This window comes from Prionailurus bengalensis, chromosome B1 (genome assembly GCF_016509475.1).
Source record: "Prionailurus bengalensis isolate Pbe53 chromosome B1, Fcat_Pben_1.1_paternal_pri, whole genome shotgun sequence".
NCBI classification, from domain to species: domain Eukaryota; kingdom Metazoa; phylum Chordata; class Mammalia; order Carnivora; family Felidae; genus Prionailurus; species Prionailurus bengalensis.
In genome coordinates, this window is record NC_057344.1 from 172,014,879 (window position 1) to 172,038,192 (window position 23,314).

General features: G+C 41.8%; 1 protein-coding gene across 17 annotated transcripts in view; it reads left to right on the forward strand.

Moving 5' to 3' along the window:
- The window catches only part of APBB2 (amyloid beta precursor protein binding family B member 2), a 381,239-nt gene that overhangs the window by 182,336 nt on the left and 175,589 nt on the right, over nucleotides 1–23,314 (forward strand). For all 17 annotated transcript variants that reach the window (XM_043572792.1, XM_043572780.1, XM_043572783.1 and 14 more), the window contains one exon: nucleotides 8,125–8,940. In XM_043572792.1, the coding sequence (XP_043428727.1) occupies nucleotides 8,125–8,940 (816 nt within the window). The remainder of the gene's footprint in view (nucleotides 1–8,124; nucleotides 8,941–23,314) is intronic.

The window sequence follows — 23,314 nt, forward strand, 5'->3', positions numbered from 1 at the left end:
GAAATTGAGAAGGAAAAATATCCTTGGGATAAGCATATACTGTCTCAGTGTGGCTGCTTTGAAGGTCATAATTCTTATTTGAATACACATTCTGATTTGTGTTTCCAAAATGACTAATCTTCACATTTGCCAGCGGTGATATTGGAATGCCAGGTTTTCCCTCATCTGCAGTGCCTTTCTCACCTTGATCCACTGCCGGACTCCTACCTACTGTTTAAGACCCAGCTTAGCTGTGATTGTTTTGGAGAGTACCTTCCTTTAACCTCTTTCCTGTGCAAATACCTTTTTCTCATACGTCTCTCTGCCTACTTTAGCCATTGTGAGTCTGTTTAATAACTTTATCTTCTCATTGCCTATTCTGACTTTTAAAAAAAAATTTTGTTTAATGTTTATTTTTGAGAGAGAGAGAGAGAGAGAGCACAAGTTGGGGAGGGGCAGAGACAGAGGGAGACACAGAATCCGAAGCAGGCACCAGGCTCCGAGCTGTCAGCACAGAGCCCGACGTGGGTCTCAACCCCACGAGCCATGAGATCATGACCTGAGCTGAAGTCAGTTGCTCAACCAACTGAGCTACCCAGGCACCCCTGACTGAGTTTCTTGAAGAAAAGTATCTGGTACATCTCTCTTGAGTCTCCTCAGTTCCACTGGGGATTTTTAACAAAGTGAGTCCTCAGGCAATTAAGTTGAGTGGGCATGGGAAACTTTTAGGTGGGTAATACCTGGCTGTTGAAATCTTCCTTTTATCCTAGGAGCCCGGGGAAGCTGCCCTGTGAATCAGCTGTAGGAAGCTGCTCCTTTGGCTTTAGAAACTTCCAAGGTTCTAATCCTGTGATCTCCCTGCCTCCATGACCCAAGCTGCCTCCTCATATAACCTTTACCTCTTTTGTTCATAGAGAGGTTCTTATCATTTTTGTCACATTGGGAGTTTACTTTCATGAGTAATTTCAGGAAACCAGCTTTATTTTGCCTCTCCTTCCTAAAAGAAAAAAAAAAATCTGAGTTATTTCATTTCCTTACTACTTAGAAGTCTAGTTCAAAAGGCAACATTCCTCAGGGTAGAAGTATTGCTGTTAACTCCTCAGTGGAAATAAAATTGTGTAGCAGAAAGATGAAGAAGCTGTGAAGTTTCACTGAAGAGCAGGGCCAACATTGGGTTTCCTGGGGCCCATTTGTCAATTTCCAATTTTATAAGCGTGTCATGGGAGCAGAGGGAGAGCGGCAGGTTACGGAGAGGAGTTTCCTGTCATTACTGACAAAATTTTTCTTTGACAGATGCTTAGAGGTCTCAGAAAAGAGAAAGCAGAGTGGGTAGGCTTAAGTACAGATTCCAGCATGAGTTTGAATTAGGACGTCATCCAAGTTATGGGGTTACATCTCCGTGCTGGGATCTTTGTGACTCTAGGGTTCAGGAAAGCTTTGTTAATCGTGGAATTTGAGTAACGCTGGCTTACCTAATTTTTTTTAGGTCTCATAAAAAACACTCTGTTAATTAACTAAGGTGTGTTTTTTTTTGAATTCCTAAAAGGAGAAGGCCAGTTTAAAGTGGTTTAAGCACACACACTCCAATCGATTGATTTTAATTCCCGAGAAGTCTAGAGGCATCATGTTTCAAGTATGTCTCGTTTTAGGGATTCCAACACTGTCGTTAGAGCTTCCCCCTTTCTCTCCATCTTACGGATCTGCTTGCTCATTTGTTAAGTTCATGCTAACTCAGTTTGCCTCTTCATGGTGACCCCTTGAAGTTCTAGACTTATATCTTCCAGTTCAAGAAAAAGAGCACCCCTCGATTAGCTTTGTGTGGGTTGCATGCTTTTCCTTGAGCCAGTCACCATAGCCATGGGGATTTGCTACTCTGACTGGCTGGGCCTGGGCCGTGCCCTCCACGAAGTATGGGGCAGCGTTATCTCTGCCTGAAACACGTGGGCTGAACCCGTAGGACCTAAGCTGCATGAAAGTAGGTGTTTTTATTTTGTCAGGTTTGCTCGCTGCTGTAACCTTAGCAGTTAGAACCGTATCTACTGCATGGTCATGCACACCAGAAGTTCTGTTTAATGAAGGAATTAGCATGTAGAAAGGTTGATTCCCCAAGAAAAATTGTGGGGCTGGTACCAGATAAGGAGACATCCATGCCAGTCTGTAACAGATGTTTCTCCATGTGGATGCAGAGCGATGGCAGTAATATTAGCTCTTGTCACACTCTGAACTCAGCTTACACCTAGCTCTAGAATAGGAAATGATCCTCCTGAATTGACGTGGAGCTTCATAACAGCATGATGAATAGATGTAGAAGTGATGGCAAAGTCTTGGGGTCCCGTCCAACCACCAGAAATCCAGGAGAAGCAGAACCACTTCTGTACTGAAGAGTCTCAGGGTTACTGGCATTTGCTTATCCGGTCCTCATTCATTTTGCTTATGTCGTGCACTGTCACGTTCGTGGCCTTGAGAAGAGCAACTTGCACATAGCAGATGCTTGGTGGATATTTAGTTAACGAATGGGTGAATGGGTTAACGAATCAGACATTTATTGAGTACTCTTACATGCCAGTTTTGCGAAAGGTACTGGAGGTTCGGAAAATTTTGAAATGAAAGGGAGATGCAAAGCAAAACGACAGTGAGGTGCCACTTCATACCTAGTTGGATGGCCATCTTAAGAAAGACACAAAAATGAGTGTTGGGGAGGTTGTGGAGAAATTGGAACCTTCATACACTGCTGATGGGAATGTAAACTGGTGCAGCTACTTTGGACAGCAGTCTACAAATCCTCAAAGGTCAAGTGTATTTCATTATATAACCAGCAATATAATATAAATATAATTGGCCGTTCTGCTCCTGAATGTACACCCAGAAGAATTAAAAACATATGTTCACACAAAAGCTTGCACATGAATGTTTGTAGCAGCATTATTTGTAATAGCTAAAATGTAGAAACAACCCAAATGTTCGTTAACTGGTAAATAGATAAATGAAATGTGGTCTGTTGATACAATGGATTATGATTTGGCCATAAAAAGGAATAAAGCAGTGATACATACTACAACATGGATGAACCCCGACACGCTAAGTGAGGAAAGCCAGTCACAAAAGACCACGTGTCATATGATTCTGTTTATGTGAACTGTCTAGAAGAGGCAAGGCTATAAGGACAGAAAGTAGATTAGTGGTTGGCTGGGGCGGGGCGGGGGGGGTGAAGGAATAGAGGGTGACTGCTGAGTGGAGGGTTTCTTTTTGGGCTGATAACAGAATTCTGCCATTAGATTGTAGTGATGTATGTACAACTCTCTGAATTTGCTAAACACCCCTGAATTGTACAAAAGTGAGCTTTGTGACATGTAAATTATATCTCAATAAAACTATCCTAAAAAATGAACAAAACAGTCACCACCCTCAGGGAACTTACAGTTTAGAAGGAGAGATAGACATCTCAGTTGACATTTACAGTATAGAATAGAAGTACTGATACGAACAGGCTGTTACATCGCTAGCACAGAGGGAGGGCAGCCATCATTGTGCATAGGGATCAGAGAAAGGCTAAAGGAGCCGTGTTTTGAAGGATTTATAAAGGAGCTTTCAGGCGGGGGGGGGGGGGGGGGTCTAGGGTGGGGCTAGGAGAGAGGAGGACAAAGAACATTCCAGGGCAGAGGAAACAGACTCTGTGCAGAGGGGGAACTTGAGAAGGGGTTGGCATTGTCAGGAAGGTAGATTGTGGCTGTGGTGTAGAAAACAGGGGGAGGTGCGGTGGCAAGAGATGGGACTGGAAGGGCAGATTTGAGACCAGCATAGGAGAATTTGAGGTGGCTTGTGTAGAGTGAGCTGAATTTGAACAGTAGGGAGCCAGTAGATGTTTTTAAGCAGGAGGGCTATGCGATCAGTTTGTTCTTAGAATGATACAGGGCAAAATGTGTCAGAGTAGACTGCAGAGCCGTTACGCTTAGAGATTTAGAAGGAACTGGTAAGTGATGATGAGGGCCTGAAAGCAGGTGTGGAGGAGGTGGGAAGGGGAAACCCGATTTCCTGGAGAAACACTTCCAGGAAAATGGGCAGAATTCAGTAGGTAAGAAACTCATGGAGGGCTGTTTCAGTGTTTCCAGTCTGGAAAATGTGGAGTAGCAATGTCTTGAATTCTCACTTAGGGCCTAGCCCATGTGTTGGTGGATTTAGCTCCATCCACACACCCCCCCCCAAATTAAAGGGAATATTAGACAAATTAGTTTTTGATCTCAAATCTGTAGTAAAATCAGGCAAAGATAAATGGAAGTGCCTTGAATGGCACTGACTTTTGAGTCTCAATATAGTATTAGTATCGGGGAAAGCAGGCTAAAATGTCCTACACGTAGAACAGATAGAGCAAAAGGTAGGTGCGAGAGAGTGGTCCTAGGATAGAAGAGGAACATAGTCATCTTTTTACGTTTATATCCACAGAGCGCTAGTTTTTCTCCATAATTTTTAACATTTATATTACTATCGTGTTGCTGTTTCCCATCATACGTGATTCTCTTCTGTTCATTGTTACTACTGATGCAGGTGGTAAATACGAGGAAGAGAGGAAACAGAGGAAGGCCCGGAAATAGGTAGCGGGGGTCACAGTGGTGACCGGAGCGCTGTGCCGTGTGCACGAGAGCCTCAGTTGGGCCTGAATGCTGTTCAGACCAAAGCACGTACAACTTTGAGCTAGTAGGATGACAGCTGATGAGAAATCATGTCTGGCAGAGAAGTCTACCAGTCTGTTCTGGGTCACAAAACAGACTTTTGACTCTAAATAGCCTTTTCTTCTTTAGAGAGTTACAGCAGAATTGAGCACGAATTTTCTTGAGCCAAGACTGAGGAGCAAAATAAGTTGGTCTGGATAGAATATTGAAATATTTTATTTTAAGATTCATTCATTCATTTATTCATTCATTTATTTTGAGAGCGAGATAGGGAGTGAGCAGGGGAGGGTCAGAGAGAGGGAGACAGAATCCCAAGCAGGCTCTGCACTGTCAGCACAGAGTCCGACACGGGGCTTGATCTCACCAACTGTGAGATCATGACCTGAGCTGAAATCAAGAGTTGGACACTTAAGTGACAGAGCTGCCCAGGTGCCCCTAAAAGATTTTATTTTAAATCATGCTTAGCTGTTACATGGGATAAAAGCTTGAGTAAAGATAGGCTTCTAATGTAAACATTTCTTGAGATGTTAACAAAACACTTGGTTTTTTTTGTTGTTGTTGTTGTTCATTTTATTCGATGATTCCATAAACTTCTAATGAGTACCTACTGTGTACTACACTGCTGTTCTGGTTGCTGGAAGTCTAAAGCAGGGTGAATGATGCTATATAGAGACAAGTTGATGAGGGTTTGGGAGTGTAGGAGAAGGAGCCCTTGAATCTGCCTGGAGGAGCAAGAAGATGCTTCACAAATAGGTGATAGCTACCTTGAATCTTAAAGGTAAAGTAGAGTTTTTCCAGACAGGAGGGAAGGATGCCGAGAATGTGTGCAAGGACAAGGAACGTGGCGGGCGTGACCAGAGTGTTCCAAGTGCCTCTGAAATCATTAACTTGGATATATGTCATCTTTTTCTTCCAAGCCTCTCACTTCCTTGTTCCAGTGGTTCTAAGCCTTGGCCATACATTGGAGTCACCCAGAGAACATTTTATTATCCCCACTGTGCCCATTCCCAGACTGATTGAATCATGGCCTTTGAGGGTGTCTTTAGGGGTGGGCTTAGTCTTTTTTTAACGAAGTTTGTTTGTTTGTTTGTTTATTAATTGTGTGAGAGAGAGGTGAGAGTTGCACACACACGTGAGCACAAGACTGGGGGAGGGGCAGGGAGAGAGGGAGAAAGAATCTGAAGCAGGCTCTGCACTGACAGCGTAGAGCTCCCATGCAGAGCTCGATCCCATGGGATCATGACCTGAGAAGAACTCCAGAGTCAGGTGCTCAACCAACTGAGCCACCCAAGTGCCCCTAGCCTTCTGTATGTTTTAAAAGCTCCCCAAGGGTTGCGTGCGGCTGGGGTTGAGAACATTTCCTTGTTCCTGTGACTCCTGTTCCCTGACCTTTTGGAGATCTCTGATTCCTCCGCCTTTTCCTCCCAGCTCTCCACCCTCTTCCCAACTCTATTCCCTGCCCTCTCTGGGCCACACCCAGAGAGCATTCCTCATCTGCTCACTTCCCCACTCCTGCCACTTTGATCACATCCCCCTCTGTGACTGTTTCTTTGTTTTTCCCTCCCATTCTCTAGGTTGCCTTTTCATTTTGTTGATGGTTTCCTTTGTTGTGCAGAAGATTTGGGGGTTGATATAGTCCCACTTGTTTATTTTTGTTTTTGTTGCTTCACTTTTGGTGTCAAATCCAAAAAACCATTGCCAAGACCCATGTCAAGGAGCTTACTGCCTGTTTTCTTCTAGGAGTTTTATGGTTTTAGGTTCAAGTCTTTAATCCAGTTTGAGTTAATGTTCGTGTATGGGATAAGGTCATGGTCTAGGTTCATTCTTTTGCATGTGGCCGTCCAGTTTTCCCAGCACCATTGTATTGAAGAGACTGTCCTTTCCCAATTGCTTATTCTTGGCTCCTTTGTCATAAGTTAATTGACCATAGATGCATGGGTTTATTTCTGGGCTCTCTGGTCTGTTCCATTGATCTGTGTGTCTGTTCTTATGCCATCAAACCTCGAATTTCTTTTAGAAAGTCACCAACTCTGTGTTTCTCCCACGTGACTTTTCTGGACTCTGTTTCTCTCCTTATGTCCCCTACCCTGCTTCCCCTCAGGGGAAGACTTTACTTTCACAGAGAAAATTGAGGCTGTCAGTTTTGCTTTTCCTCGGTTTTATGTCACTGCAATAGTATATGGGCCTGTCCCCATCCTTACTCCCTTTCCTTCCTTCTCATGTGAAGAAGTATCCCTTGTCTTGGCCAAGGCTGACTCTCACATCCGCTGTGGTCCTTCCTCTTGTCACCTGGATTCTGTCTTTTTCGTCTGTTCCTCTTCTGTGTTTCCACTTTTCCCTTCTCGGCTGGCCTCTGTGTTTCTAGCTTATAAGCAATAAAACATCACTAAGAATCTAATCTTTAAAAAACAAAAACTCCTTTCTGTAACCCCATGAACCAGAGCTGTTGCTTTGGTTCATCTGCTGGTGTAAAGTCACTGAGGTCTCTGTGGAGGACAAAGGATCAGATAAGAAGGGAGTCATTCTTCATAGACTGAGAAACGTGAAACCTTAGGAATTCTTGATGATGAATTTTATTCCCTTCCAGTCTGAGAAACCTTTCTTTCTTCCTAGCAAGAGACACATGGAATAAATCACAGATGGTATGAACAATATTTGAGATAAATGCAACTGTCAGGTAGTTTCCTAGGAGTCCTGCAAGGGCACATGGTGACTGCAAACAGCTGAGTCTGTGCTTTAATTCAGTGGAATATATTCAGACTCCTTTGGGAGCTCTAATGCATCAGTAGCCAAGGGCTCAACGCTACCTTATTAGTAATAGTTTTATGTGTGTGTACATTCTCCAGCAACTGGGCCATTTCTCCAAAATTTCTGTTTAGTACAAACACTAAGCCCAGGTCGAAAATATTCACAAAGATATTAGCAAACTACAACGGAGATTTGATTTTTCCAGGCATCCAGAACACAATTTCTAAACATGGTTGAGAAAAATTACCTTAGATGTATGGGTACATCATTGAACGGTAACCTTTCAGGTTAACTAAGAAAGCTGGAGCCCCAGAGGATTTTTCAGCAACTTTTTTTGTTGTTGTTGCCCAAAGGAACTGCAGAATAGAAATGCGGTGTAAATGTTTAGAAGGGCGTGATTTTTAAGGTTGCAAAAAATGAAGACCAGTCACCGGCAGAAAATGCTTTTATATGAATTCAAGAGGGAGATTCTAAGTAAAATTTGGACCCTCTGACCTCTCAGCTTTTCTATAAATTGGATTTCGTGTGTCTACATTAAGGCTTTTATTTGTTCCTATTTAATGTATGAGTGAACAGTGAAAATAAAGAGGAAAATGAGTCAATTCTATAAGGAGGTATGCAATGGAAGCATTAATTCTTTCAATTTTTTATATAAAAATGTCTGCTCACTCTGTATGCTAAGCAGTTTAATCCTGCCAGGCAGCTAATGACTAGTTTTCTTTTTTTCCAGCTGACTCAGGTGTAGACACTTTGGCAGTGTTTATGGCCAGCAGCGGAACCACAGACATCACGAATCGGAACAGTCCAGCCACACCACCAAATACCCTTAATCTCCGTTCCTCCCACAATGAACTGTTGAATGCTGAAATAAAACACACGGAAACCAAGAACAGCACACCCCCCAAATGCAGGAAAAAATATGCACTAACTAACATCCAGGTGGCAATGGGCCTCTCCGACCCAGCTGCACAGCCTCTGCTGGGAAACGGCTCTGCCAACATCAAGCTGGTGAAAAATGGCGAGAACCAGCTCCGGAAGGCTGCAGAACAAGGGCAGCAGGACCCCAACAAAAATGTCAGCCCCACTGCAGTCATCAACATAACTTCTGAGAAGTTAGAGGGCAAAGAGCCCCACCCACGCGATTCCTCAGGCTGTGAAATTTTACCCTCCCAACCCAGGAGAACCAAGAGCTTCCTAAATTACTATGCAGACCTGGAAACCTCAACCAGAGAATTAGAGCAGAACTTAGGCAACGAGCACGGGGGTGTGGAAGAGAAGCCCCAGCCGGGCCAGGACCAGGCCTCCACCGTCATCGGGAATGGCGAAGCACTCCCACAGAAACCAAACAAAGCCCAGTTCAGCCCCGAAGACGGTCAAGTGGCCACCGTGTCATCCAGCCCAGAGACCAAGAAAGATCATCCCAAAACGGGGGCCAAAACCGACTGCGCCCTGCACCGGATCCAGAACCTGGCACCGAGCGATGAGGAGTCCAGCTGGACGACACTGTCCCAAGACAGCGCCTCACCCAGTTCCCCGGATGAAACAGGTACCGCCGGGAAGGGTGCAGGCTGTGGTGACACTTTCTTTTGGTGTTTTCAGTTGTTGATGGAATTAATCTCTAGTCAGACCGAGAAAAGTCATTTGCGGGCGGAAAAGAACATCAGCCTCTTGGGGTAAAATTAGGCAGTTGGTGTGCAAAATATTGCCTGATTTCTCAATGGTTTCATTTCAGTTCTTACGTAAGTTGTTTGACCTGGTAAGCATTTTTGTAAAAGAAATGGGTGGTCCTTGGTGTTAAGCATAGTAAAACATCATCTGTTTAGAAATCATACCGCCTGTGCGTAGATGAACTATTTCTATGTGCTGTCTAGAAATGCTGGGTTTTGTTAAGCAAAATAATAAAAGAAATGCAGTTGCAGGGGACAGCGTATAACCTGATTATAAAAACCAACTATTTTAAAGTTCTTGGAACTTATTTAAGCTCGAACTAATGAAAAGTTAGAAGTTTAAAAAATTTAAAAGCCTATTCATTATAGACATTTCCCTTTGACTTTTACTGGGAAATATTTTATTAGCCTTGTTCATGTGATGTTTTAAAGTAAGAAGGTGGTGGTGTTTGTTGTTTTTAGATATTCAGAAGTTCAGGATTTGAACTAGTCTAATTGAGACCAGTCTTTCTTGACTTTTGTCTATATCTGTAACATCTTAGGGTTTGTCAGAGAGTCACAATTGGGACAGAAATGAACAAGGTTCTAAAAGCCAGCTACTTTCCATCGTCTTCTCATAGCTTCCCCATTACACTGATTTTAAGATTAAAACATGTGGAGCATCTGGAGGCTCTCAGTTGATTAAGCATCTGACTTTGGCTTAGGCCGTGAACTCATGGTTCATGAGTTCAAGCCCCACATCAGGCTCTCTGCTGTCAGCACGGATCCTCTGTTCCCTCTCTCTCTCTGCCCCTGCCCTGCTCGCACACTCTCTCTCAAAAATAAATAAAACATTAAAAACAACAACAACACGTGGAGCACTTTGTTGGAGCTAAATTCAATATAAATAAGCACTCACAAAGGCTTATTTCTCTAACATAACCCTGCAGCCCGGCAACTATCCTAGTGGGTTCCAAGATTACCTTAACGTGCTGTAAATATAACAGATAGTGCCACCACGGAAGGAAATAACATTTTTGCAACCTATAAGGCACAGAAATTACAAGGACTGTAGATAAGGAAAAGAGAAGGAGACAGTGAAGACATTAACTTGTTTTAAAAAAAAGTGTTTTTGAAGTGCCCTTTAAAATTGCAGTGCTTTAAATGATGGATTTCATGAGCCTGCTGTAGCTGGATATGGCAGTAGGGAGGTTGAGATGAGTCCATTTCGTCTCCTGAATGTCTGGACCTGCACATTACTGGAAGCATAATTATGTCTGGTAATGTTACTGAGTTCACAGCTATTACTTTTTACCCATTGAGAGGATTCATATCCTATCGCTGATAGACACTGTCACCTGCTAGTGTTTGAATCTACATAAAGGACTCCTTGAGTATCTCCTATCCAAACTCCACTTCCTGCTTTCAGTGGTGCCAATAAGGCCTCATGGACTTCCTCCCGCCTCGGCGGCCTTTTCTGCTGCTCTTCCAGGCACGGCACTTTCTGTTGTAGGCAAATGTTAAGTGTTAATGGTATTAAATGAACAGTAAAGTCTCCACGGTTCCTCACTCTAGACCCTTTCTCCAGCGATGGCCACCATCTTTTTGTTTTAAGTATTTCCTTTCAGAAAGCATTTTAGGCATATACCCACATTTATAATAAATTTTAAAATTTACCCATATTTTATGATAATGATATTTTTAAAGATCTTTAAAAGATATATCCTAACATACAATAGTATGATATGATATAATATAAACTAATATAAATAATATTGTGTATGGGATTTTCTCCAAAATAATTGAGGTGGGGATAAAAAGAAGTAACAGAATTGGCCATAAGCTGATAAATGTTAAAGATTGGTACATAAGGGTTTATTATTCTGTTCTAATTTTGTGTCTTTAAAATTCTCATAATAAAAAGTTAAAACCAGAAAAAAATTACTTACATTAGGCAGTTTTATGAATGGTTTGCTTTTTCCTCTTAAGGTATATGTTTTGTAGAGTCGTGCATGTGAGGACATACCATTTTTCTACCTCAGATTTTTAAAGTGTCGGGCGTGCTATTCCACCATATTCAAGCTCCAGTGGTTTATTTAATGATTCCCTCACTGCTGAGTATTTGGATTATTTCTGTCCACTCTGTTGAGTGCTGGTGTCAGCGAGGGCCTGTGGAGCTCACGAAATTCAAGCTGAACACGCGCACTCTGTTCCATCTGCGCTCTCTCCAGGAAACCTTTCTGGGGTCCCCTGCTCGCCACTCATCTGCTCAGGTCCTGGCATTACTTTCTGTTGTGTTTCTGTGTAGAGCCCATTGCAGTGCTTGGCACATGGTTTAAACTTGGTTAGAGCTTTCTGACACAGTGAGGGGATACATTCATTTTTCTCTCTTAAAGTCAGTTTTGAAGGCCTTCAAAAAAATTTTTTTTCGAGAGCGAGTGAGCGTGCGCACGTGTGCACATGTGAGCAAGAGAGGGGCAGAGGGAGAGGGAGAGAATCTTAAAAACAGGCTTCGTGCCCAGCCTGGAGCCCGTCTTGAGGCTCGATTCCACAACCCTGGGATCATGACCTGAGCCGAAATCAAGAGTTGGTTGCTCAACCACTGAGCCACCAGGTTTCCCAAGACCTTCAAATGTTAAAGGAAGATTGATAATATGGTGATGCCCCTAATGAGCGGCTAAGGATAGACATTTTGAATCAAATATGCTTAAAAGAATGTGTTGCGACTCTAAAGCAGCGAGATTGAGTTTTTTAAAAACATGCTGGGGGCGCCTGGGTGGCGCAGTCGGTTGGGCGTCCGACTTCAGCCAGGTCACGATCTCACGGTCCGTGAGTTCGAGCCCCGCATCAGGCTCTGGGCTGATGGCTCAGAGCCTGGAGCCTGTTTCCGATTCTGTGTCTCCCTCTCTCTCTGCCCCTCCCCCGTTCATGCTCTGTCTCTCTCTGTCCCAAAAATAAATAAACGTTGAAAAAAAAAATTTTAAAAACATGCTGGAACCAAAAGCGTGCCGTGGTTCAACATATGGTCACTTTGGGGTCTCTGCACGGAGTTCAGCATGGTGCATTGTCTCCAAGCATTAGTATCAATAGTTTGCGGGAATACTTTTGGAATTTCCTCATAGCCAGTTGTGAACTTCTACTGAAAAGAAACCTCTTTACTTCATGATCTGAGTTTCAGGTAGTGAGCACTACATAAATTAGTGAATAAAATAAAATAAACGATTTTTCAGAATTTGTATTTCTTATGATTCCATCTGTCCAGTGAAACATAGTGTTTACCGTGATCGCAATCAGTTTTAAATTAAACATTGTCTGTTTCACTTACAATGGTAAATTCAGTGTTCCTTATATATGTTTCGTATAATATATACATGTTTTTGTATGTAACAAACACAAATACTATTGAAAGAAAAGAAGAAATAAGAGCAAATATTTTGTAAGATACTAGTTGCCAGGTATATGTATTTGCTCATCTGATGTGTGTTAAGTAAATACTCATCACAGTGGTGTGTGTTTTGTGACTAAATCATGACACAAGTATCTTTGGATTGTAGACTGTGCTTTGGGGAGCCTAGAAAAAGAGAACAGACTCGTTTCTACCTCTTAGGGGCATCCTTTTCCAAGTTAGACTCCTATTCATAAAGTAAAATGCGCTGCCTAACCCAGAAATTGACTACTTTCTGTTTCTCTCTCTTTCTGAATTGCTCCCTCCGGCATTTTAGTAACTTCTTTTTTTTTTTATGCAATCAATCATGTATACAATATGTTGCTCCTTTATTCCTCCTGTGGAATCTGTCCTCTGAGAAAACAAGAGCCTATTAGGAAAAAGAAAAGCATCTGCGATATTACTGAGTTTCATAGGAGTTTACAAAAGTTCAAAAGCATGCCTTGACTCCCATTCTAAAAGAAAGGGTTGCATCATTTTGATACTTGAAGGTGAGAATTTGTAATCCATTAGCATTTTGCCAGAAATACATTTCCGTCCATGGTCCCAGGTAAGTAGGATGACTCAGATAAATACAGGCTGGTCATATTGTGTGTAGTTACCTGGTGTTTTATGTTTGTTTCATGAACAGTTTTGAAATATATGACATTTTGATCCAGTTTGGTACAGGTTTCAGTAACTTGATACCAACATTTAACTTAGGTCTAATTCGGGCTTAATAAAATTGAAGATACAGAGTATGAAACTAGGTGGATCTTGTGGAATAGCCATGCCAAAAGATGGTTTGTTACTAATGTGTGCAAAGGCAGGATATACACAGAGAAAACAAACTCTAGATGGTGGGACCTTGGGCCTAATGCTTCATTAACTCCTCACTGAAAATTTCATCCCAGCTTGGTTACAGACAGGCAGTTCACATAGACTTTCATGTGTAAAGTGGGGGTGATAGCAGGGTCAGGCTTACACCAACCATGAGCATTAAGTAATAGCATTTTCAAATGACTCTTAGAACAATGTCTGGCATACTGCAAGAGTTAAAAAAATATTAGTGTTTATTATTATTATTAGCAATTACCATTACCACTTTAGCAATGGAATATAAAAATTTGCTTCTTCCTTAATTATGAATTACCTATGTTTTGGACTCTGATTTTGCTTAGAACTTTCTGCACCCTAAGGGCGGGGATTGGTTTGTCTTCATCTTTGCATTTGTATTGTCAGTGCCCGAAATATAGCAGGTGAACTTAGTAAATCAGTAATGATTAACTGAATAAAGCCGGACGCCATCCTCATATCCCGAAATGGCCCTGATTTATTCAGTAAATCATTTGGTGTTATAGCGTAATCAATGTCTGATTTTGATGTTAGGTACATATTTTATAACTTAATTGATGATGTTGCCTCGTAATAGGTGAGGCTGGAAAACCAGTTATTAGGAAAGGCACAGGGAAATCCTCTGGGCCTACCATGTGCCCATAGAACCTTGTTCGGGGCACTTTTTTGTACTCAGGTGGCCATGATGGGACTTGAATCAACGTCTTCAGACACAGCATCCAGTGTTTTTCCACTGTACCAACCACAGTCTTGAGACGTAGGTATGTGACCTCCAGAGCCTGAATATACGAGATTTAATCTTCTTAAACTGGATATGTGTGGAGTAGTCATCTTGAGAATCTGGGAAATGGAAAATTATATTTTAGAGGGTCTTTCCATTCTTACAAACAACGGAGATTTAGTTCAAATGTTGTCTCCTGTGTGAAACCTTTCAAGTCCCTCTGAGTTATTGAAAGCCCTTTCTCCATACACTGGAGACGTGTTTTCAGATTTCTTTTATCATGTTCCCCTGAAGAGTTTGTAACCTTACTTGAAACTTTCCGTTTAGACATAGAGTCCGTGAAAGCAGGAGCCAGCTCCTCATGACGTGTGGATGTGAACTTCTTCAAAGAGAACGTAACACATAGTAAAAGGCTGCATGAATGTTATCTGTTTGCTGCGTGGATAGCTGGAGCTGGATGATAAACATGTATGCTCTCTGAGGTTTGTTTTATCAATGAGCACATCTACAGAAACAGAAAAAGTAAGCACAGCTTGTAAACCATCATTGTGAAGAGTACCCGGATAGGCTGATTCTTATTTACATTCTAAGCTCCTGGGAGGGATGGAGTATTGGGGCCAGTCACTCAGTCTACCACAAACATTGCTCATATCTGAGTCCATGGGTCTGCGAGTCAGAAAGGCCAGTGCCAAGGAAAGAGGCCGCTTCGATTTCACTTGCTGTTCCACTTGGCCTGGTGCTACAAATTGATCCGTGTCGCTGGAGAGTTTGAATCCTTTGATGTCACACGTTGATTGGTTTCCAGTGAGAGGCCAGCAAAGTGGACCTCTGTTGCAAGCTGGTTAGTGGGCGAAGGGGAAAGCCGAGGCACAAACTGAATTATGTCAGCATAATTGGCAGCACTTATCTCTGGCCTTAGCTTAAGAGTGATAGAACTTTGGATAAGTTTATACTATGAATGCTTTCAGAAACTTCTTTTAAATTTTTTTTTTAACGTTTATTTATTTTTGAGACAGAGACAGAGCATGAACGGGAGAGGGTCAGAGAGAGGGAGACACAGAATCTGAAACAGGCTCCAGGCTCTGAGCTGTCAACACACAGCCCGACACGGGGCTCGAACTCACGGACCGTGAGATCATGACCTGAGCCGAAGTCGGCCGCTTAACCGACCAAGCCACCCAGGCACCCCAGAAACTTCTTTTAAATATTCATTCTGTGTCACTTGTTTTCTGGTAATTTCAACTATAAATGATTTTTAAATTGCTTCTCAAAAGCTCCCATCCCTTGAAAATATAATTCCAGGATATAGGAGAGGCCTAGCTTTCAGCTGGTTTGCCCTGCTGGATTACTTTTAATCTCTTAAATATCCTTGGGTGATTCACTAGGCTTTCTGTCTTGTCTTCTCAGTTGAGAGTTCCATGATGTGACAGGAGGAATTCAGGAAGACAGATGTGAGATGTTTCCAGAATAGCTCGGACACACTGTGTTCTGGGGTAAATGGTGTGATTTCCAAATTAGACTTTGTACCTTGGGGTAAGATATAGAAATTTTTTTTTTATCTCATCCCATGAACTTAGGGAAGAAAGTGATTTTGCTCAATTAAGTATTTTTGGAAAGTTCTAGACAAAAAAAAAAAAAAAAAGAAAAAGTATTCACTTGAATATGCAAGATAGTTTTTGGTTGCTCTTTCATGATAAAGTGTTATACTTCAGGGGGTTGCCTAGGTGGCTCAGTTGGTTAAGTGCCTGACTTCAGCCCAGGTCCTGATCTCGAGATTCGTGAGTCTGAGCCCTGCGTGGGGCTCTGTGCTGACAACTCAGAGCCTGGAGCCCGTTTTGGATTCTGTGTCTCCCTCTTTCTCTGCCCGCCCCCCCCGCCCCCACTCATGCTCTGTCTCTGTCTCTCTCTTTCTCAAAAACTAAACATTAAACAAAATTTTTAAGTATTATACTTCAGGAAACAAAAAGATAAATACAGTGAAATGAATGGTAGCAAAAGCCTAACCGTCGCAGTGAGCACAAGACAGTAGATGCATTCCAAAGGACCAGGAAGGACTGTGAGAGGCCAGGGTGCTGTGGGATAGAGGGAGGGTGTTCTACCTGCCAGGAGGAGGAGGAAACTTCAGTTGATAGGGACGCCCTATCAACTGGCTCCCTCTCCAGTTGATAGGGATGTGGAAGTTCAGGTACTTCAATTTACCTGTGCTGGGGACTGAATAGACATCAGATGGAGATCTGAGCAGGGCATTGACCCTAGAAGTGTTAAAAAGTAAAGAGTCTCTCTTTTTATTTATTTTTTCTTTTCTTTTCTTTTTAATTAATTGCTAAAGAAGTTTATCTTGTGATTTTTCCACACTTTTTTTGTTTTTTTGTTTTTTTAGAGAGAGCGTGTATGTGTCTATGTGCAAGAGAGTAGGGGAGGGGCAGAGAGAGGGGAAGAGAGACTCTCAAGCATGGTTCATACCTGCATGTAACCTGACCTAGGGCTTGATCTTATGACCCTGAGATGATGACCTGAGCTGAAATTGAGAGTCAGATGCTTAACCCACTGAGCCACCCAGGTGCCCTTTTCCCCACTCTGCTTTGCTTTATTAGCATTTTGAAAATAAAAATTTTTTTTTCTAGTTCGGCAAGTTATTTAGCTTCTGGGGAGAGTGTAGTGTGAACAGAGTGGCTGCTTAGGAAGAGAAGGGGTGGAGTCCTCTAGCTGTCCTGTGGAAGGTGCTCCCAGAGGTGCCAGGTGATGCCCTAGTGCCCTTGATGGAGGGTATGCAGCCACTAAGATTGTGATTCAGTGGAACCATAGAGATAAAAATATTACTGGCGGCTTGAAAATTTCTGGCCAAATTTCATCATGAACTGTCTGCTCAGACTCATTATCCTCACAGAAGAACCTTACATTATATGTCATAGAGAGGCTTATGATTTTAAAAGCCAAGATGTTGCAGAAACATCCATAGTCAGTAAGCTGAACTTACCCACATCCATGGGGAACTGAAATAGATCTGTAACCTTACCTTGATTTTCACTGAGCAGTATTATCTATGTAAGTTAACAACAGCTTAAGGGCTTGTGAATTTGCTCATCATGGTTTTGTTCATTTGTTCATCCATTTTTTCTTTATTTTGTTACTTCATGTATACGTACATATACCGATCATTTTTTAAAAATATTTATTTATTTTTGAGAGGCCGGGGAGGGGTGCGGTAGGAGGGGGGGTGGATAGAGGATCTAAAGCAGGCTCCACACTGACAGCAGAGAGCCCGATGAGGCTCAAACTCGAGAACAGTGAGATCGTGACCTGAGCTGAAGTCAGATGCTCAACCGACTCAGCCACCCAGGTGCCCCACAGTTTTTAGCAACCTCTTCTGTGTTCTGTGATAGGTGCCTGAGACCTCGAAATAAGTTAGAACCAGTCTGTGAGTGCAAATAGCTCCCATACAGTTTCTCATCCCCATGGTCGCAGCCCTCACCATATGAAGAGTGCCTTTTACATGTGTCTGTGTGTTCTTTGTTTCATCTTGTATATGTCAGTACCTCAGCAAGCGTAAAGAGATACAGCCTATCCCAGATCAGGCCCTGCCCAGATCCTAGGCAGCCTAAATTTACAAGCAAAAAAGAAAAGATGTTTCGATGTTTTATTAGTTTCTTAGGGCTGGTGTAACAAATTAACAAATTGCCACATACTTGGTGGCTTAAAACAACAGAAATTTATTCTCATGGTTTTAAAAGTCCAGAATCAAAGTGTCAGCAGGTCAGGCTGCTTTTGAGGGCTCCTTCTGAAGGTCCCTTCTTGCCTCTCCCAAGCTTCCCACGGTTCCTGGCAGAGCTTGGAATTCTTTGGCTTATAGCTGTGGTACTGCAGTCTGTGCCTACGTCTTCCCATGGCCTTCTTCTTAGGACACCAGTCATTGGGTTTAGGGCCCTCCCTAATCCAGTATGACCTTACCTTAGGCTGATTATATCTGCAAAGGTTATTTTCAAATAAGGTCACATGCTGAGGTTCTCAGAGTACCGGTATGGATTGGGGCGGAGGAGGAGGGGGGAACTACTCAACACCAGTACAGATATCTTCACAGGTAATTTTTTAATACATGCAGCACAGAGGAGATGTGAGGATATTTGCAGGAATTATCATGTTCAGATTTTTCAAGAAGGAGATCTTACATTTGCAGGTATTGTGAGAACTGATAAGTGATCAAACTATGCTGCCAGGGGGACCTCAAGATGGTTTGGGGTTCCTTCGTCCAAATTCTTTACTGTAGAGATAAGGAAACCTATGTGTGGAACTGACCCTGGGGAATCTGAAATCATAAAACCAACTGAGACAGGGAATAAGTGTGGAAAGGACAGGAAAACATGACAAAGACATAGTTCAGCTTCAAATTTAGCAATGTGGCTGAGCTCTGAGGGTAGGACAGTTCAGGGAATGTGGCATATGGAGATGGCATTATTCCTTTGGATCAAAGCCTAAGAACAGACAGGGATATTGGTAATAGCCATGTTTTTCTTACCTGTGTTTGAGAGACATTGCTCACCAAACACACAGGATCTTCGTGGGAGCTATGCAGAATATAATAGAAAAAGATACGACTTTAAGACAATGCAAAGGTAATAGGATGCCATGAAATCTTCAGAAGTCACAGATGGGCAGTGCTGGAGAATGTACAGACAACCCTCAGACAGGTTTCGTCCTGTAAACAATGTTTTAGAAAACTTTGAATTAGAAGCCAGTGCCTAGAAATTGGGAGCTTTCATTACTTAAAAACATGGGTTTCTCATTTTTCTTGTAAATGCAGGAATCTCACAACACTGGGCTCAAATGCCCAAGAGGCAACAGTCAGTGGCAGCCGTTGAGATGGGTCCTGTCCTTCCTAGCTTGAGGCACTGGACTTGGGGACCCCGGCTGTATGTGTCAGTGGACTCAGCTGCCACATACACATGAAACTAGTAAGGTAGAATTAACTAGCGGAATGTTGGTCTTGCCAGGTAGGGCTGCATGTTGGTGCCGTAGAAGCAACGTCCTGGGATCATAGTCATTCTGGTGTCAGTACCATGCCTTCTGCTAGAATTACAAAGTGTGACATGAACTGTTAAGCAAAACATGCTTGAAATTTCCAAAGACGTCTTTAGATGACTTCTCAGTGTTCTCCATCTGTTAATCTGGTTAGAGGAGGGGAAACATTAGCTTTTCAAAAGCTAGGATGTGGGTGGTTCATAAATTTTGTGCCTCACGTCTGACCCAGTTAATGTACGCAGTTTGCTCTCGTAAATGTGAAGGTAGTTAATGATTACCCTTATAATTTATATACTGTATTTCCCTATTATTAAGACCCTTAGATGCAAAACAGTGAAATAAGATCTTCATATTCAAACACTTCACTGGAAAAGTCAAGTCATTTGACTATTAGAAAATCGTATGTGGTCAGCAGTCCACACGGAATGGTCAGAAAGCAAGAGAACGGGGTGACCCCCCACTCCGAAGCATTTCTCTTGGTACCTAAGAGGGGAGGTGATATTTGTTGTTTGAGCTTTCATGTTTTCTTTTTGTTTAACTTTCCATAGATTTTCTCTTGAATATGATTGAATTTAATCGTGGAAAGCATTCTTGCTTAGTATCGTTAGGGACATTGTTAGTTGATTGTTCTCCCTCAGTGTTATTTGAAGAAGTCTTCACATTGAACTGAATTGGTACATCTGAAATATGATAAGGGTGGATCTCCATCCTGTAAATGGCTTGTTTGTTGCCAGGACACTTTTTCTCATACAAATGATAGTGTATGGTGAAGGTTATATAAGGTCTACAAGATGGCTGGCTCATGAAAGCATATTTCATCCCTAATAGGCATGTAGAGTAGTATTAATAGAACCACAGAACCTTTTCTTGGAATGTTCTTAAGAAAATGTGGTCATAGCTCCACGTGGAGTTGTCAGAAAGTGAGAGAGTAGAGATGACCCCAACTCCAAATCGTTGGGTAGGGACTGATGGGAGGTGTAGCAAGGGAAGTTCAGGGGCTGGACATGGGAAGAGACCTGATGATGGAAGTCTCCGGGGGCACTTCTCAGACATGGACAGACTCTCCAGTTCTTACTTTGCTCTTCTGTATTTGTTCCAAGTGTGTGTCCTTTGGGGAGACCTCTGACCAACATTTCCTTTGATCCCTTGCTCACCGTGGACAAGGGAGACATTCCATGACCTCCTGCCCTTCATTTCTTTACCCAGAACAAGCATCAGCTTCTTTCAGGATTTCCAGGTGGCTGTCACCTTTTTAGTTCATGTCTTATCCCTCTGTCCCCTGATGACTTTTCTTCTGTGTGTTACAGAGCAACAGCCCTGAGTCAGAGAAGGAACTCCATATATAATATATCAGAGAGAAGCATTTTCACCTCAGGTCTATTATATCTTTAACGGAGTTAAGGATTATTGGATTTGTAAAATCTAGGTGGTTGATTTTTAGGATACCCTTAGTCAGGTTGATAGGTTCCCTTACTCCACTTAACATACTTTCAGTCTAGTGAATGCCTACTGAGTTCCTAGACGTGCAAGGAACTGAGCTATTGCTCTGGGTGAATCCCAGATTGAGACATAATCTTTCCCTCAGAGAACTCGTAGCCTGCTCCCTCAAGATTCTTTTAAATCTCTTCATCCATATCCTGGCATTCATCACTTCCTGGGTGTTAAAGGAATATATCCTAGCTCATCCCACTTAATCACTTACTTAACCTCTGAGCCGCAGCTTTCTTATCCCTAAAGTGGGAATAATAATAGTAGAACCTATCTCATTAGATTGTTACATAAAGCCCTTGGCACAAGCCAGGCCCACAGAAAGCGTGTTTTGAAATGTTAGCTATCATCATCATTATTATCTTACCTTTGCTGTGAGGTGGGAAGCTTCTTCAGGATATAGTCTGTTTTACTTTTGTTGTTCTGTTAATTCCCAGAGTTCGTACAACAGGTGTGCGTGTTTCAGTGAATGACTGTTATAAAAAGTAAATTGTATTTTTTAAAATTTTTATTTAAATCCTGGTTAACATATAGTATAATATTAATTCCAAGTATATAATACAATGATTCAATACTTCCATCCAGCACCTGGTGCTCATCACAACAAGTGCACTCCTTACTAGCAGTATAACAAATTTAAGGTGATGATTTACTTCCAGGAAATTCACAATAATTAGGGCGATGCATAAATCCTCTGCTTTGCTTTGCTTTTGTTCTTTGTTTTTTGTTTTTTTAAATCCTCGGCTTTTCAAATGTGAGTATGTAGGAAGATCTCCTGGGGATCTTGTTGAAATGCAGATTCTAATTCAGTAGGTCTGGGCTGGCGCCTGAGATTCTGCATGTTTTAAAGAAAATTTTTAATTGTGGATATTCTACATTTGTAATGAGCTCTTTCAAGTGATATTGCTAGTGCTTGACCACAGTTTGAGAGCTAACACTGGACTGCAGGCTGCAGAAGGAAGGGGATACCAGGTAGAGTTTTGCCAAGTATGGAGAACAGAACAGATAAGGGTCGTGAAGTTCCAGATAAGGCGTTTCTGCATGGAGAGAAAAGGGCAGAATTGAAAGATAAATGGGGTTCAGGGAGGAAAAGAAGTGGTGGACAAGTGGTGGACACAGTAAAAAAAAAAAAAAAAAAAAAAAAGAACCTGGAAGAAAACAGAAGAGATTACTCTAAGGCAGTGTCCTCAAACTTTTTTGGTCTCAAAGACCCCTTTTACATTTCGAGAAATTATTGAGAGCCCCAAAGATCTTTTTTCTCATGTAGATTATATCTCTCAATACTTATTGTATTAAAGATTTTAATGGAGATCATGTTTTAAAAGTTATTCATTTAAAAAAGAATAGCAAAGTCATTATTTAACAAAATAGAATACGTTTTGTGAAACCAACCAGTTTTTTTTCAAAGCCAACAGCAATTTAGTGAGAAGAGTGATATTGTTTTATTTATTTGAAAATCTTCTGTATGGCTTAATTGAAGGCAGCTGGATTCTCTTATCTGCTTCTACCTTTCCTGTGTCTCCATAAATTGTTTTGGCTGAAGTAGATGAAGAAAATCCTGCCAGTCTCATACACATATGTAGCTGGAAAAGAGAGTAATATTTTAATAGCTTTTTCAGGCAATCGCAGGTATTCTTTTTTGATGTTATACCCAAACTCGATAATCGGTAGTTTCTTTTTTTTTTTTTTAATTTCTTTTTTCAACGTTTTATTTATTTTTGAGACAGAGAGAGACAGAGCATGAACGGGGAAGGGGCAGAGAGAGAGGGAGACACAGAATCGGAAACAGGCTCCAGGCTCTGAGCCATCAGCCCAGAGCCTGACGCGGGGCTCGAACTCACGGACCACGAGATCGTGACCTGGCTGAAGTCGGACGCTTAACCGACTGCGCCACCCAGGCGCCCCGATAATCGGTAGTTTCTTAAAGGTTGATTACACTGTGGAATCTGAAACCACAATAGTAAACTTTTTTGTATTGTTACATTAAAATCCGTTGGTATGTCATGCATTTTGAATGGATATTTTTCCCATACATAATTTTGTAACATCACGGATTAGTGATTTGGAAAATACTGGTTCAATGAGTTGTGTAGATCTTGCAAATGTTGACACATTTCATTATACGGTAGGAAAACATTATGTTCGTTAATCTCACTCCCTATCTCATCAGAGAAGTCAGTAATTATTGGGAAGCTGTCAAGCTTTCAGTGGCAGATACAAGTTTTCCAAAATTCTAATTTTTGCTTGAAAGCTCACATTTTATCATTGGCACAAAACTGTCAGTTGTTTTCCTTGAAGTGACAGGCTCACCTCATTCATTTCTGAGAAAATGTCTGCCTGATACCCAAATTTGAATAACCACGGTTTGTGTGTCAGTCGTTCTTTCGAGAAGAAAGTATATTCCACATGCTTTTTCCTTCGAACAGTGGTCATGCCTCCATCTACAGAAGAAGTGCCTTATGCACACTTACATTGAAAAGATATACTCAAGGATTGAGGCTTAATGAAATTAATAATTTTTACTGCTTCAACAAGGAATTCTTAGGTGAAATTAGCATCATCTTCAGTGGGATAGTATAGTTACAGTATAGTACAGTATAGTATATATATACTATACTGTATACAGTATAGTATAGTTACAGTAATTACTAGTACAATTTGTGCCAAACAGTACCATTTTCTTGCTTCATGCTGAAAAGACAGCAATTTTAGCCATTATTTTTTGCGCCCTATCAGTTAAATGTCAACACAGTGGAAAAGGCTATAAATA